Source organism: Thalassophryne amazonica, chromosome 16 (assembly GCF_902500255.1).
Source record: "Thalassophryne amazonica chromosome 16, fThaAma1.1, whole genome shotgun sequence".
Lineage (NCBI taxonomy): Eukaryota > Metazoa > Chordata > Actinopteri > Batrachoidiformes > Batrachoididae > Thalassophryne > Thalassophryne amazonica.
The window spans coordinates 60,300,884-60,314,310 of record NC_047118.1 but is presented as its reverse complement, the minus strand read 5'-3'; the positions used below and the strand labels follow the sequence as shown (position 1 = coordinate 60,314,310).

The window sequence follows — 13,427 nt, the reverse complement described above, 5'->3', positions numbered from 1 at the left end:
CACCCTCGCACTAATGATGGCGAGAGTTGGAAACGGAGCAGAAATCTGTGGGCATTCCCACGCTTTGCCTCTGACTCACTGAGGAGCTCGACCTTGGCTCTCACCCCCACACACATGCACAGATACACTCTAAATGAGCACTTGTGTTTTTGAGACCGGCTGTGTAATCTCTTTGCTGTTGACAGTGAAGCTGAAGACCTGTAACATGAAAATGTTGCATCAAATTTGTAATCATCAACTTCTCCTTTGTTTCCTCAACCCCCACCCACACACACACACACACACCCCTAAAGTTTAAAAGGTTCCACAGGGACATCGTATCTGAGCTGGAGAGAAAGACGGACATGGATGTCAAATACATGACGGTGAGTTGTGTATGTGTTCCTGCAGTGCGCATGCTCGTACTTGTACGTTTGAGTCATTATGTGGCAGCAGCAGCTCCATCCTCCTCATAACAACACAGATTTCAATTCTAAAAAACCTGTTGCTGGTGGTGCATTGTGTAATTTATATTTATTATTTGACTCCAGAGACAGATGGGGAAGCTTTGATATGTCAGTTTTGTAAAGCCTTGAGTGTGCGATATTTACAACCATTTTTGGCGTTGCCCCCCATACCATCACAGATGCTGGCTTTTCAACTTTGCGCTGGTAACAATCTGGATGGTCTTTTTCCTCTTTTGTCCGGAGGACGCGACATCCATGATTTCCAAAAACAATTTGAAATGTGGACTCATCAGATCACAGCACACTTTTCCACTTTGCGTCTGTCCATTTCAAATGAGCTCGGGCCCAGAAAACGTGGCAGCATTTCTGGATGTTGTTGATGTATGGCTTTCGCTTTACATGGTAGAGATTTAACTTGCACTTGTAGATGTAGCAACGAACTGTGACTGAATGATCAGGAGTTATGGGGTAAAAACAGCAAAAATGGTGACAAAGGTCAGTTTCAGTGTGTACAGGGGTCAAAAATTAAAGTTGCTCCAATTTTGGTAAAAATGATGCACATTATTAGTTGAGTTAACAGGGTTTTAAAAAGGAATAGTTTGGACCATGTATCATGCTTAGTTATCTTGTTACGGGGTAACATATGTCACATGTCATAGAATCCAGTGGACATTGACCTTGTTTGACCTTTTACTTTGGAGACCAAACATTTAAAACATTCAACACAATCAAAACTATTAGGACAATCTTAAGGACGCCCCAACAATCTTGATGACGCTAAAGATAATCTTATCAAATATTCCTGCCGTGTGTGGTATGTTAAGAGCGCTCTGATCTGCTCAGAAGGATGTCAGGGGCACTCCGATTGCAAATCGGGGATATTTAAGATGTTGGATTGTCTTGGCCCAATATCAGTGTGTGTGGTGTCCTCCGACCACAAACAAGCACCCAGCCTGCTGAATGTGACGTGCAGCCAATCAGACAGTGAGGTGATGGACGCACAGAGCGGAAAATAAAATCTAAACAGCTGTTCTGACTTACCAGAAAGTCCAGTGGTCACGCTATCTCCACTCCTTTAAAGAATACCTTTTTTTTTTTCTTTTTGTATCATTTTTTGAACAGGAAGATGGATTGGTGATAAGTGCTGCAGCTGACAAATGCTTCCATTATCTGGTTGTTAAGTGTGATGTAACGCATCATGTGATTTTCAACTTCTGGCTCCAAACAAAAAAGGCCCACTGTCATTAACATTGAGAACTGCACTGAGACGCTCTGATCAGGCTGCACTTAAACCATTGCAACGGACAACAGCATTAACATCGCAACATAAAACTCTTTGTATATTGTGCCTAAAACTCTCCTGGATATATTAACTGGGTTTTTAGACATTGTTATTGCTTTTGTTTTATGTAAAAATGCCAGAAGCTCAGGTCGTTTTGCTGTTATTTTCAATGGGAGTTGCTGTGAGCTGCGATCGCTTCCTGTTCATGTCGTTCGGGGGGAAAGTGAAGTTTGCACTTTAACGTCCTGTTTATTGTAGTAAATAATTTTTTATTAACAAACTTAAACTGTAGATTCTTAAAAGGATCATACAGACGTAACTTTAATTGTAAACTTGCAGGTCATTGGACCCGGAAACAGATTTATCACGATGTGTTCCGTCAGAGCTTAACAACCAGATTGATTACTCTATTTTGGGTTAAATGAATAATCAAACATCTGATACTCACTCGCCAAAATCTAGTTTATAAAACACAGTTTACATTCAGCATTAGGTTTGATAAATGTTCAGTGTTTTCTGGCCAGAGTCCATTTAATTCATTTGATCTCTGAGCATGAGCTGATTTGTTTGTTTGTTTGTTTTTTATTTTTTTTAACTGAGCTGTTGTTTGAGAAAATAGCAGCCATCAATTGACCCTTTTAAATTACATTAATCTGTTCTGGTGTTTTAGAAGAGGCTGTCAGTGATATGAAACAGTCAGTCTGTGTTTTTCTCCACTGACAACCTGATATCATACATGGACAACTTGTTCCACAATTTAAGATTTGACATTGTACGTAAAAAGTAACAAATTGTATCAAAAGGCAGAAACCAAGTGGGATTGATAATTTTCTTCTGTCTCACCTCTAGGCTTGTGAAGTATAACGGTCTTTTCTGACATTATCAGCATTAACAGTAATAAACCATATATGGTACAACTACTGACAACATATTGTCTGTAGTTGAGAAGCAGAAAATCCAGTTCATCAGCAGGTCTCATCTACTAGGTTTTCAAGAGGGCTTGTAAATGGCAGTTAAGCACCCTGTTACCAATTATCAAATATTAACATGTCATTTTTATATTAAATTCAGGAAAAAGATAACACTCAGTCAGCCTTATTGGTATAGACCAAGTTCACTGTTTATAAGGTTGCACTAAATTCTGCCTACATTAAGTATTGGTCTCCTGCAACTATAACACATTCTGGTTGGATTTAATCGTTTTACGACCATTTTATGTTTATCATGTACCAGGCAGTACAAATACATTTCCCAATCTCATTGACAGACCTCAGTTTGGAATTTCAGCATTCTTACGACTCTTTCCTCTTCCCAAGGCCACATTTAAAAGGTACCAGATGGAGCACAAAATGAAGCAGGACTCTTTTGAGAGGTCTCGGTCAGACCTCAAAAAATTGAGGAGAAAAAGCCAAGGCAAGAACGCGAACAAGTACGAGAACAAGGAGACTGAGGTGAGTTACATGACATAGATGTTCCCTCTAGACGACTGACCCATGTTGTACATAGGTCCTGTTTCACAGACATGTTGCACAGACACACATTCATATGCAAACCTTAAGCCAGTGTAACAGTATGTTTGTCAGGTGTCTGCTCTGTCCACAACAAACAGTCGAAAATAGGTCGAAAGAATGTTTGTTTTTATGTCCATTTGTGTTTGATTAAGCACACTCGCATGCTTGTAGCCATTCTCCACATACATACACACTAACAAAACTGGGCAGACATGCAAAAGGATACAAACAATATTTTTGTTGTTGTTGTTGTTTCTTACACATGATGTACACATAGTCCTATACAGGCCCTGAGGCCCAGTGATGCTGATGCTTCAATGATGCAGATGAAGTGTCTTGTTCAAGGACATAGAGAGGTAACATGACTGAAAATCAAACCCAGGTCTCTGTGTTTGTAGCCTGACTCCAGTCCCACTGGGAAGTCCATGTACAGCACTATTTAATTTTAGTCTACAGTTGCCATCTGCATTAAAGGGCTCCTCAATTCACAATCAAGTTAACATCACATTTTTTTATTGGACAAAGCTACAGTTTATCATCATAGTTGACGAGAAGGTTTGTGCAGCTGTAAAAGATCAGCAAAGTAGGTTGGGGCATACATCATAAATCAATGGTAGAACTGTAAATTTTGTATTAATGTGGACCAGCAGCCACTAAAGTCATTCAAGAACTGTTGGCAGTGTTGCACTGCCTGTGGAGCCTGGCTATTTTTAACTCATCTTCATGTGACATAAAAGTTGATTTGGGTCAATAATTGCAGAGACTGGCTGTGGGGATTAAGAATGCATGTAAGGTTAAAGGGGAGGCATCATTTATCACAGAGAAATACAGAAAGCCAACTAAAAATTGAAATGATTTTAGCCAGCACAGATGAATACTGAGCACTCAGTCATATTGATTTGTATTATCCTTATGAAGTCACCAGAAGATCCAAAAGCAGAGAATTGTTTGTGCCCATCCTTTACATCAGAAAAGAGTCCCTCCCATGAATCAAAGAGAAGAATCTTTTAGTCAAACAGTGGTAATGCAACCAAGCACACAAATGGCAACAATACCCAGGGCACAATGTCCTATCGAACCAAAGGAGCCCCAGAAATGCATGAAAAACAGCCACTTGCAACACCAGGGCCAGCCACTAAAGGCGAAGAGTGCAGAAGTGCCCCAGGCTTCATCACTGACCCTTTCTCCAGGCACATCCACAAAAGGCTCCTGGAGTGAAGGAGAGCCATCCCAGTCCAGGGGATGGGGAGGGGGAACCTCTGCACTGCAGTGGCACAGTTCCATGCACCACAGGGGCCACAAGCCTGAGGAAGGCACCCCTGCACACACTGTACTTCCGCAAGTATCACCAGTTGAATCCAGCAAATCGACAAGGTTGCAGAGAGCGCACACCTGTGGCCAAGCCCAAGCAGCATAGACCACCCAGTCAGGACACTCCCTCAAATCCCCACCCCCAGCTACTTGACGGGGTTTCCCTCACCCATGTCCAGGCCCCCCACACAAAACTACAAGGTTATAAGTGAGAAGAATGGCATAAACAATTCAGACCCATAACTAAGCCCCCAACAGAAAGACAACAACAATTTGTTGAAGGCTCCCCTGGATCTACCCACTCACCCTGCAAGCTATTAAAGTCTAATATGTGAGTATAAGATCATCTGGGTCATTTGAGGCCCATTTTCAGCAAGGTTTGGGAAAATTGTTTCATAATTTTCTGACAGAAGCAGCCAAAAAGAATATTCTTCATGATAAAAAGAAAAGAGTGAATCCCATACGCTTTTTACTGAGCTTCAGGGATGTGCTAGTTAGAATTGCACGTGTGGGGCCACGGCATGATGAGGTAGTGTGGCCAGGTCGTTTCCTTGCCAATGTATACCTTCCCCAACTATTAGTAAGGTGTGCTTTTTACTGCTCAGTGGGCAGAAGGAGGTTGTTGGGTGCCGGTCCCAGCCGGGACTCAACCCGATGACTTTCTGCACAGAAGACCAGTGCGCTAGCCACTGAGTCCTCACATCTTTTCTTCATGATCGAGTTTTAAATGTGTAAATGTTCTGTCTAGAAATTTGTTGTGAGACTGCATGGAATCTGTGTCTGTGACCCTGACACAAGTTAAGACATTAACCGTGACTTATGCCAGAGTTCCTGCAGCTATACTTGTGTGTCAACACCATCATTAAGGAGTTGACCTTAAAGTTTTTGGAGCTACCTTAAATTCTTATCGCATGTTACCACCACACCCTAACACAAACTGAAAATTGAGCTTAATCTCAAAGCTGTGGCTGTGACGACACACCAGCATCCTAACTTGCCATTGATCCAGTCAGGCAGGATGTTTGCCTGCATGTTTATGAATGTTTAAAATATTTTGTTTATACTGTCACCCACCCCCCCACCAAACACACACCACACACGCCACACACACAGAGAGACACCAAACATTATGGGGAGACACTAAATTCAAAACTGCATTACACCACTTTAGGATTATGATAGTTTTCAATTTCTCATGAATTACTTAACAAAAATGTTAATTGTGGCCTTCAGTTATTTCTCCGCTACATTTTTTAGTTTCTTCTGCATCTCTCATCTGCCCATGAGTTGTATTAGGAATTAGTCACCTGACAGACAAGGTGCTAGAAGGCAAACTTTGTCTGTTCTTAGCTGTAAGATGTTAAAGAGGTAGATGATTCTGAGGAGAAACTTTAATGCAAGGAACTAAAAAAAAATAATTTGTAGCAGGAGAGCTGTCAGAACTGTCAAACCCCTGGTTAAAAAATGTTTCAAAAAAAGTTCAACTTCACTTTCAACCAGCACAAGCTCAGTCTTGTTGTATGAAGACCTGTGGTTTATTTGTCGTTATGTTTGTCGTTATGTGGCATGCTGCAGTGTTGACAGATTTAAAATGATGAAGTGAGTGTGTTTTGGTATAAAAATAGCTTTTCACACATTTTTTGCCAACTTGTAACAATTATAGTCCACTGTTATGCAATTCTGCCCTCTAATGTCTCATTAGTTCTTAGTGCAAGTGATTCTATCAAGCTTATGTTTTTTTTTGGGGGGGGGGGGGGGGATCTGATATTAGGGAGGAAAAATTTATGATACAGATTGATTTGCTGATATATAAATGTTATTGATTCCTAACATTTTGTTATCAAAGCCTTATGACAAGCAAATGTAACAGGGCTATTCCACAGAGTGCCGTTCCATCCTGTTTAATCCCGAATAGCAAATCCGGGCACGTTTTGAAGGATCATAGTAACTTCTTGATCCATCTTTGCCAATCTTAAACTTTGTATATGTAGTAGTTACAGCCATCATCTGCACCAGATTTGAAATCAGGATCCAGTTTTTGAACTGTTCAAAAAATTTCATCCCAGATCTCAAAATCGTTGACAGTATGTGGTAACTTCCGGGTATTCATGGCTTCAGTCATGTTCGAAGTTCTTTAAACAGGGTATTCGTAGTGACTACGGCTTGAAACATGTTTGACTGTGTTCCATCGGGGTAAAAATTTAACGCCGAACAGCTCGATCATGTCTGGTCAAGGGTGCAACTCCTTTCTTTCATATTTGCACGGGTTGCCAGATCTGCACTTTATAAACCAGCCTGCAGGAAACAAGCTGGATTAAGCTGTTTCATCCTATTTTTGCACTTTTTTGAACTGTGGATGATCGTAGAACAACAGCACCCTGTGAAGTAGCCCTGGAAATAAGGTTTGAAATTTTATAGTTTAAACATTAACTTTATCATGAATAACTAGAAATACGAGGTCTGTCAATAAAGTAACGGTCCTTTTTATTTTTTTAAAAAACTATATGGATTTCATTCATATGTTTTTACGTCAGACATGCTTGAACCCTCGTGCGCATGCGTGAGTTTTCCCACGCCTGTCGGTGACATCATTCGCCTGTGAGCACGCCTTGGGAAGGTGTGGTCCCGCCCCCTCGTCGGATTTTCATTGTCTGGAAATGGCGGAATGAAAAGGACTTTTTTTCCATCAGAATTTTTTCAGAAGCTGTTAGAGACTGGCACCTGGAAACCATCCGAAAAATTTATCTGGCTTTCTGTGAAAATTTTACGGGCTTCACAGAGAATAAGGTCTGTTAGTACAGCTTGAAGGACCCCTTTAAGGACGCTCGGCATGCCACGCTCCGAGCTGCGATGACGCAGCACAAGCCACCGGACCATTTCTAAACGGATGGCTCTGTGGATACGAGACCATCGTGTGCTCTTTCTCTGGTTATCACAAGAGCTGGACATCAGCCATTTTCCGGCAGATTTCACTTTTAACAAGAGATTTTGTCATGGAAAGCCGCGCGGAGGCTTCGCGCATCACCATCGATTCGCTTTGGAAGCGAGACAAAGGAACACCTCCGTTTCGGCGTGTCAGAGGACAAGTTTGGACATGTCTATCTCGGCTTTCAATGCTTACCAGTCCAGTAAGTATCAGTGAAATTGTGGAAGCTGGACATGTCCAAACTCATGTCCTTGAGTTGAGTGGCCCAGCCAGAGCCAAGACCTGAACCCAATTGGACATCTGGAGAGATCTCAAAGTGGCTGTGCACGGATGCTCCCCATCCAACCTAATGGAACTTCAGAGGTGCTGGAAAGAGGAATGGGCAGAACTCCCCAAAGATAGGTTTGCTAAGCTTGTGGCATCATATTCAAGAAGACTTGTTGTGGTGCATCAACAAAGTATTGAGCAAAGGGTGTGAATACTTATGTACATCATTTCTTACGGTTATTTTGTTTTGTTTTGTTTTTGTATTTTTAATACATTTTTTAACAATTAAAAAAATCATGTTGTCATTATGGGGTGTTGTGACTAGAATTTTGAGGGGAAAAATTAATTTACTCCATTCTAAGATTACAAAAAGATTACAAAATGTCTGGATGCACTGTACTTCCTGATGAGTGGCCCAAACTGACTTAAGATGATTCTTTTGTATATTCCTTTTTGTTGTTGTTCTTGGTTTTTTTAGAAGAAGAATCAGTACGCCCTCATCATTTGTCAAGGTGGGCTTTGTCTATTTGTCTTGTCAAATCTCATTTATTGTTGAAAAATGGAATTCCATACTGGAGCCAGAATTAAAATTTGTACCATCTCTACAGTTAAGTTCATAAATGGACTTAGCATAACGTAACCCATAATTCATTTCCCAGTAAGTTTAAGCATCAAAGAGAATTAATTTAATTAATTTAATTAGTTTTAATGCGCCAAATCACAGCAAAAGCTGTCTCAAGGCGCCTTACATAAAACAAGTCAACATAAAATTGAATAAATAATTAAAAATGAAAAAAAATCAAATACATAAATAAAAACAGAAGTAAAAGAATAAAACAAATAATAATAAAAACTATCCATAAGAAAGAGAATAAAAATAGGTTTTGCGTCTTGACCTAAAAATGTCCACGGACTCAGACTGCCTCACGGTCGCAGGAAGACTGTTCCACAGGGTGGGTGCACGATACGAAAAGGCTCTTTGACCTGCTGACTTCTTCTTCACCCTGGGAACACAGAAGTCCCACATCCTGCGACCGCAAAGCCCGGGCCGGCACATAGAGTTCCAGCAGATCAGCCAAATAAGATGGCGCCAGTTCATGAACAACCTTATAAGTCAATAGCAAAACCTTAAAATCTGCTCTCACAGAGACAGGGAGCCAATGCAAAGATGCCAAAATGGGTGTGATATGTTCAGACCTTCTGCTACGTGTCAGACGTCTGGCGGCAGCGTTCTGAACTAGCTGAAGACCCCTAATGCTGGACTGTGGTAACCCTGAAAATAGAACATTACAATAATCTAGTCTAGAAGAAACAAAAGCATGAATCAGGGTCTCAGCATCAGCCATGGACAGGATGGGGCGGATCCTCGCTATATTTCTCAGATGGAAAAAAGCAGTCCTAGTAACATCCCTGATGTGGAGGTCAAAAGACAACGTGGGATCAAAAATTACCCCAAGGTTCCTCATTTTGTCCGTATGATGTATGACACAATAACCCAGGCTGAGCGCCAGCTGGTCAAACTGATGCTGATGTCTTGCTGGACCAAGAACCATCGTTTCAGTCTTATCAAAGTTTAAAAGTAGGAAGTTACTAGACATCCAACTTCTCATTGATAGAAGACAGTCCTCCAGGGATTTTATGGGAGTGAGATTTCCCGCAGTTATCGGCATGTACAATTGAGTATCATCAGCATTACAATGAAAGGCAATCCCAAAACTCTGCAGTATACGCCCAAGGGGTGCCACATACAGGGAGAAAAGCAAGGGGCTTAAAACAGATCCCCGTGGAACCCCAAATCTCATGTCAGCAAGGTCAGAGGTAGTGACATTATACAAGACACATTGAGAACGACTTTACAGATATGATGTCAACCAGGCAAGGGCACTTCCAGTAATCTCAAAAAAATTCTCCAACCTATTGAGCAAAATATGATGATCCACAGTATCAAATGCAGCACTGAGATCTAACAACACCAAAACCATAGTGATATTTGAGTGCATTGCTCGCAGAAAATCATTCACTACTTTAGTGAGCGCTGTCTCTGTGGAGTGATATTTCCTAAAAGCAGACTGCAGTGGCTCAAAAAGATCATTCTCAATAAGGTGGTCTACAAGCTGCCACATTCCTGACACTCTTAGTTGTCTCCCTCCTCCAACACACCTGAATCCAATGAAAGGCTCATTAAAAGTCTGATAACAAGTCTTTCATTGGATTCAGGTGTGTTGGAGCAGGGAGACAACTAAGAGTGTCAGGAATGTGGCTTATGAGGACCGACCTTGGCCACCCCTGCACTAGGGTCAAGATTAGATTTCTTAAGTAATGGTTTAATCACTTAAAACATTTCGGAACAGATCCAGAGGTTAATGACAGATTAATAATTTCCAGCACAGTCGGCCCAAGAGTGGGCCACAGGTCCTTAAACAATTTCGTTGGTATGGGATCAAATAAACAGATTGTGCTTTTTGTAGATGCCACAAGTTTCATCAGCACGCCCAATGAAATACTATTAAATTCTGTCAATCTAGGTAACACCTCAATGGTAGCGCCCACCTCCATAGCAGGTTTTAATGGCTGGGCCAAGGCATGCTGAGATATGCTCAGCCTAATATCTTCTATTTTCTTCTCAAAATAATCCAAGAAAGCCCGTGCTGAAAAGGGAGAATGACTAACAGGTGGCTGCCCGTGAATAAGAAATGCGACCGTGTCAAACAAAAACTTTGAGTTATGTTTGTTTTTACTGATCAAATCAGAGTAGTAGGTCTGCTTCGTGGCCAGTAGTGCATGTTTATAATTTATTGTGGGCAGTCTAAGGCACACCTGTGCACTAATCATGGTGTCTAATCAGCATCTTGATATGGCACACCTGTGAGGTGGGATGGATTATCTCAGCAAAGGAGAAGTGCTCACTATCACAGATTTAGACTGGTTTGTGGACAATATTTGAGGGAAATGGTGATATTGTGTATGTGGAAAAAGTTTTAGATCTTTGAGTTCATCTCATACAAAATGGGAGCAAAACCAAAAGTGTTGCGTTTATATTTTTGTTGAGTGTATATGAATGTTATAGTCACCAATAATCAAAATGTTATCTGCACTAGTTGACAAACTAGAGATGAACGCCCCAAATTCATCTAAGAAGTCCAAATATGGGCCAGGGGGCCTATAAACAGTGACAAAATAACATAGCTGAGCTCCAGTTTTATGACCCTGACAGTACTTAGCATCACGGGCATAATGGAGAGTCAGTTGCTCAAAGGAATTATATTTGTGACCCCCAACAACTAATAAAGAAAACCTAGATTTGTAAATAAAAGCCACCCCCCCGCCTTGCTTCACACCACGAGACACGTGACTAAATGTGTACACTGGTGGGCAGGCCTCATTCAGAGGAAGGAGAGTTGTGGGTTTGAGCCAGGTTTCACATAAGCCAATCATATCTAAATGATGATCCATGATTAAATCATTAATCAACAATGATTTCGAGGACAGTGATCTGATGTTCAGGAGACCCAGGGTAAGGACCTCAGTGGGGATGACAGTCTCACTGTTCAGAACCCACTGTTCCGAGAGCGCCACTGGTGCACATCAATCCGGTGAAGACGTGGACATTACAGAAACTGCAAATACTTTAAGAAACGTTGACAATATATGCAAGTTATATGATTCCCTTTTTATTTTACAACCCCAATTCCAGTGAAGTTGGGACGTTGTGCAAAATGTCAATAAGAACAGAAGACTATGATGTGCAAATCCTCCTCAACCTATATTCAGTTGAATACACCACAAAGGCAAGATATTTAATGTTCAAATTGATAGACTTTGTTTTTGTGGAAATATTTGCTCATTTTGAAATGGATGCCTGCAACACGTTTCAAAAAAGCTGGGACAGTGGTATGTTTACCACTGTGTTACATCACCTTTCATTCTAACAACACTCAATAAGTGTTTAGGAACTGAGGACACTAATTGTTGAAGCTTTGTAGGTGGAATTCTTTCCCTTTTTTGCTTGATGTACGACTTCAGTTGTTCAACAGTCCGGGGTCTCTGTTGTCATATTTTGCGCTTTGTAATGCGCCACACATTTTCAATGGGCAATAGGTCTGGACTGCAGGTAGGACAGTCTAGTACCTGCACTCTTACTACGAAGCCACACTGTTGTAACACGTGCGGAATGTAGCTTGGCATTGTCTTGCTGAAATAAGCAGGGACGTCCCTGAAAAAGACGTTGCTTGGATGGCAGCATGTGTTGCTCCAAAACCTGGATGTACCTTTCAGCATTGATGGTGACATCACAGATGTGTAAGTTGCCCATACCATCACAGATGCTGGCTTTTGAACTTTGCGCTGGTAACAGTCTGGTTGGTCTTTTTCCTCTTTTGTCCGGAGGACACGACATCCATGATTTCCAAAAACAATTTGAAATGTGGACTCATCAGACCACAGCACACTTTTCCACATTGCATCTGTCCATTTCAAATGAGCTCGGGCCCAGAGAAGGTGGCAGCATTTCTGGATGTTGTTGATGTACGGCTTTTGCTTTGCATGGTAGAGTTTTAACTTGCACTTGTAGATGTAGCGACGAACTGTGTTAACTGACAATGGTTTTCTGAAGTGTTCCTGAGCCCACGTGGTAAGATCCTTTACACAATGATGTCAGTTTTTAATGCAGTGCCGCCAGAGGGAGCGAAGGTGACGGGCATTCAATGTTGGTTTTCAGCCTTGCCGCTTACGTGTAGGAAGTTCTCCAGATTCTCTGAATCTTTTGATTATATTATGGACTGTAGATGATGGAATCCCTTAATTCCTTGCAATTAAATGTTGAGCAACATTGTTCTTAAACTGTTGGACTGTTTTGATTTGTTTTTTTTCACGCAGTTGTTCACAAAGTGGTGATCCTCGCCCCATCTTTGCTTGTGAATGGCTGAGACTTTTGGGGATGCTCCTTTTATACCCAATCATGATACTCACAATTTGTGTCCTCAGTGTTGTTAGAAGGAAAGGTGATGTATCACAGTGGTAAACATATCACTGTCCCAGGTTTTTTGCAACGTGTTGCATCCATTTCAAAATGAGCAAATATTTGCACAAAAACAATAATTTATCAGTTTGAACATTAAATATCTTGTCTTTGTGGTGTATTCAATTGAATATAGGTTGAAGAGGATTTGCAAGTCACTGTATTGTGTTTTTATTTACATTTTACACAGCGTCCCAACTTCATTGGAATTGGGGTTGTATGTACTACTTGATTTGCTGGCCTCCTTTTTCTGATACCTTTCTTTTTGATTCACTTCACTTATTCCTGTGTTTACTGCAGTACAAATACATTAACAAAAAGGAATATATCTGACTGTCTGAACTTGGTTAAATTCAACAACTATTTAATGGCCTTAAAGATGAAAATAAAAGATTGTGATAAAATACCACTGACTGGGGTAATAATTGGTGCTGCCATTTGATAGATTCTGACCTTTTATCTCTGAAATATTGTTTTTTTCCCCATGATGCAGCCAGTGGGCTCATCATCACTATGTGGGGAGTGAGTCAGTCAGTCAGTCATGGAGCATTTGTCAGCGAGATTACTTCAGTTGTACTGGCCCAGGTGTCACCAAAACAGGTACATGGATTATGCATTGTGACCCCAAGAAGCCTCTTTGTTGCGGGTCAGAAAATTAAAGGTCAGT

At 41.1% G+C, this 13,427-nt stretch overlaps 1 protein-coding gene across 3 annotated transcripts in view; it reads left to right on the top strand.

Moving 5' to 3' along the window:
- Positions 1–13,427, top strand: part of baiap2l1b (BAR/IMD domain containing adaptor protein 2 like 1b) — a 104,923-nt gene that overhangs the window by 41,985 nt on the left and 49,511 nt on the right. For all 3 annotated transcript variants that reach the window (XM_034189589.1, XM_034189588.1, XM_034189590.1), the window contains exons 5-6: positions 294–365; positions 3,045–3,179. In XM_034189589.1, coding sequence (XP_034045480.1) covers positions 294–365; positions 3,045–3,179 — 207 coding nt within the window. The remainder of the gene's footprint in view (positions 1–293; positions 366–3,044; positions 3,180–13,427) is intronic.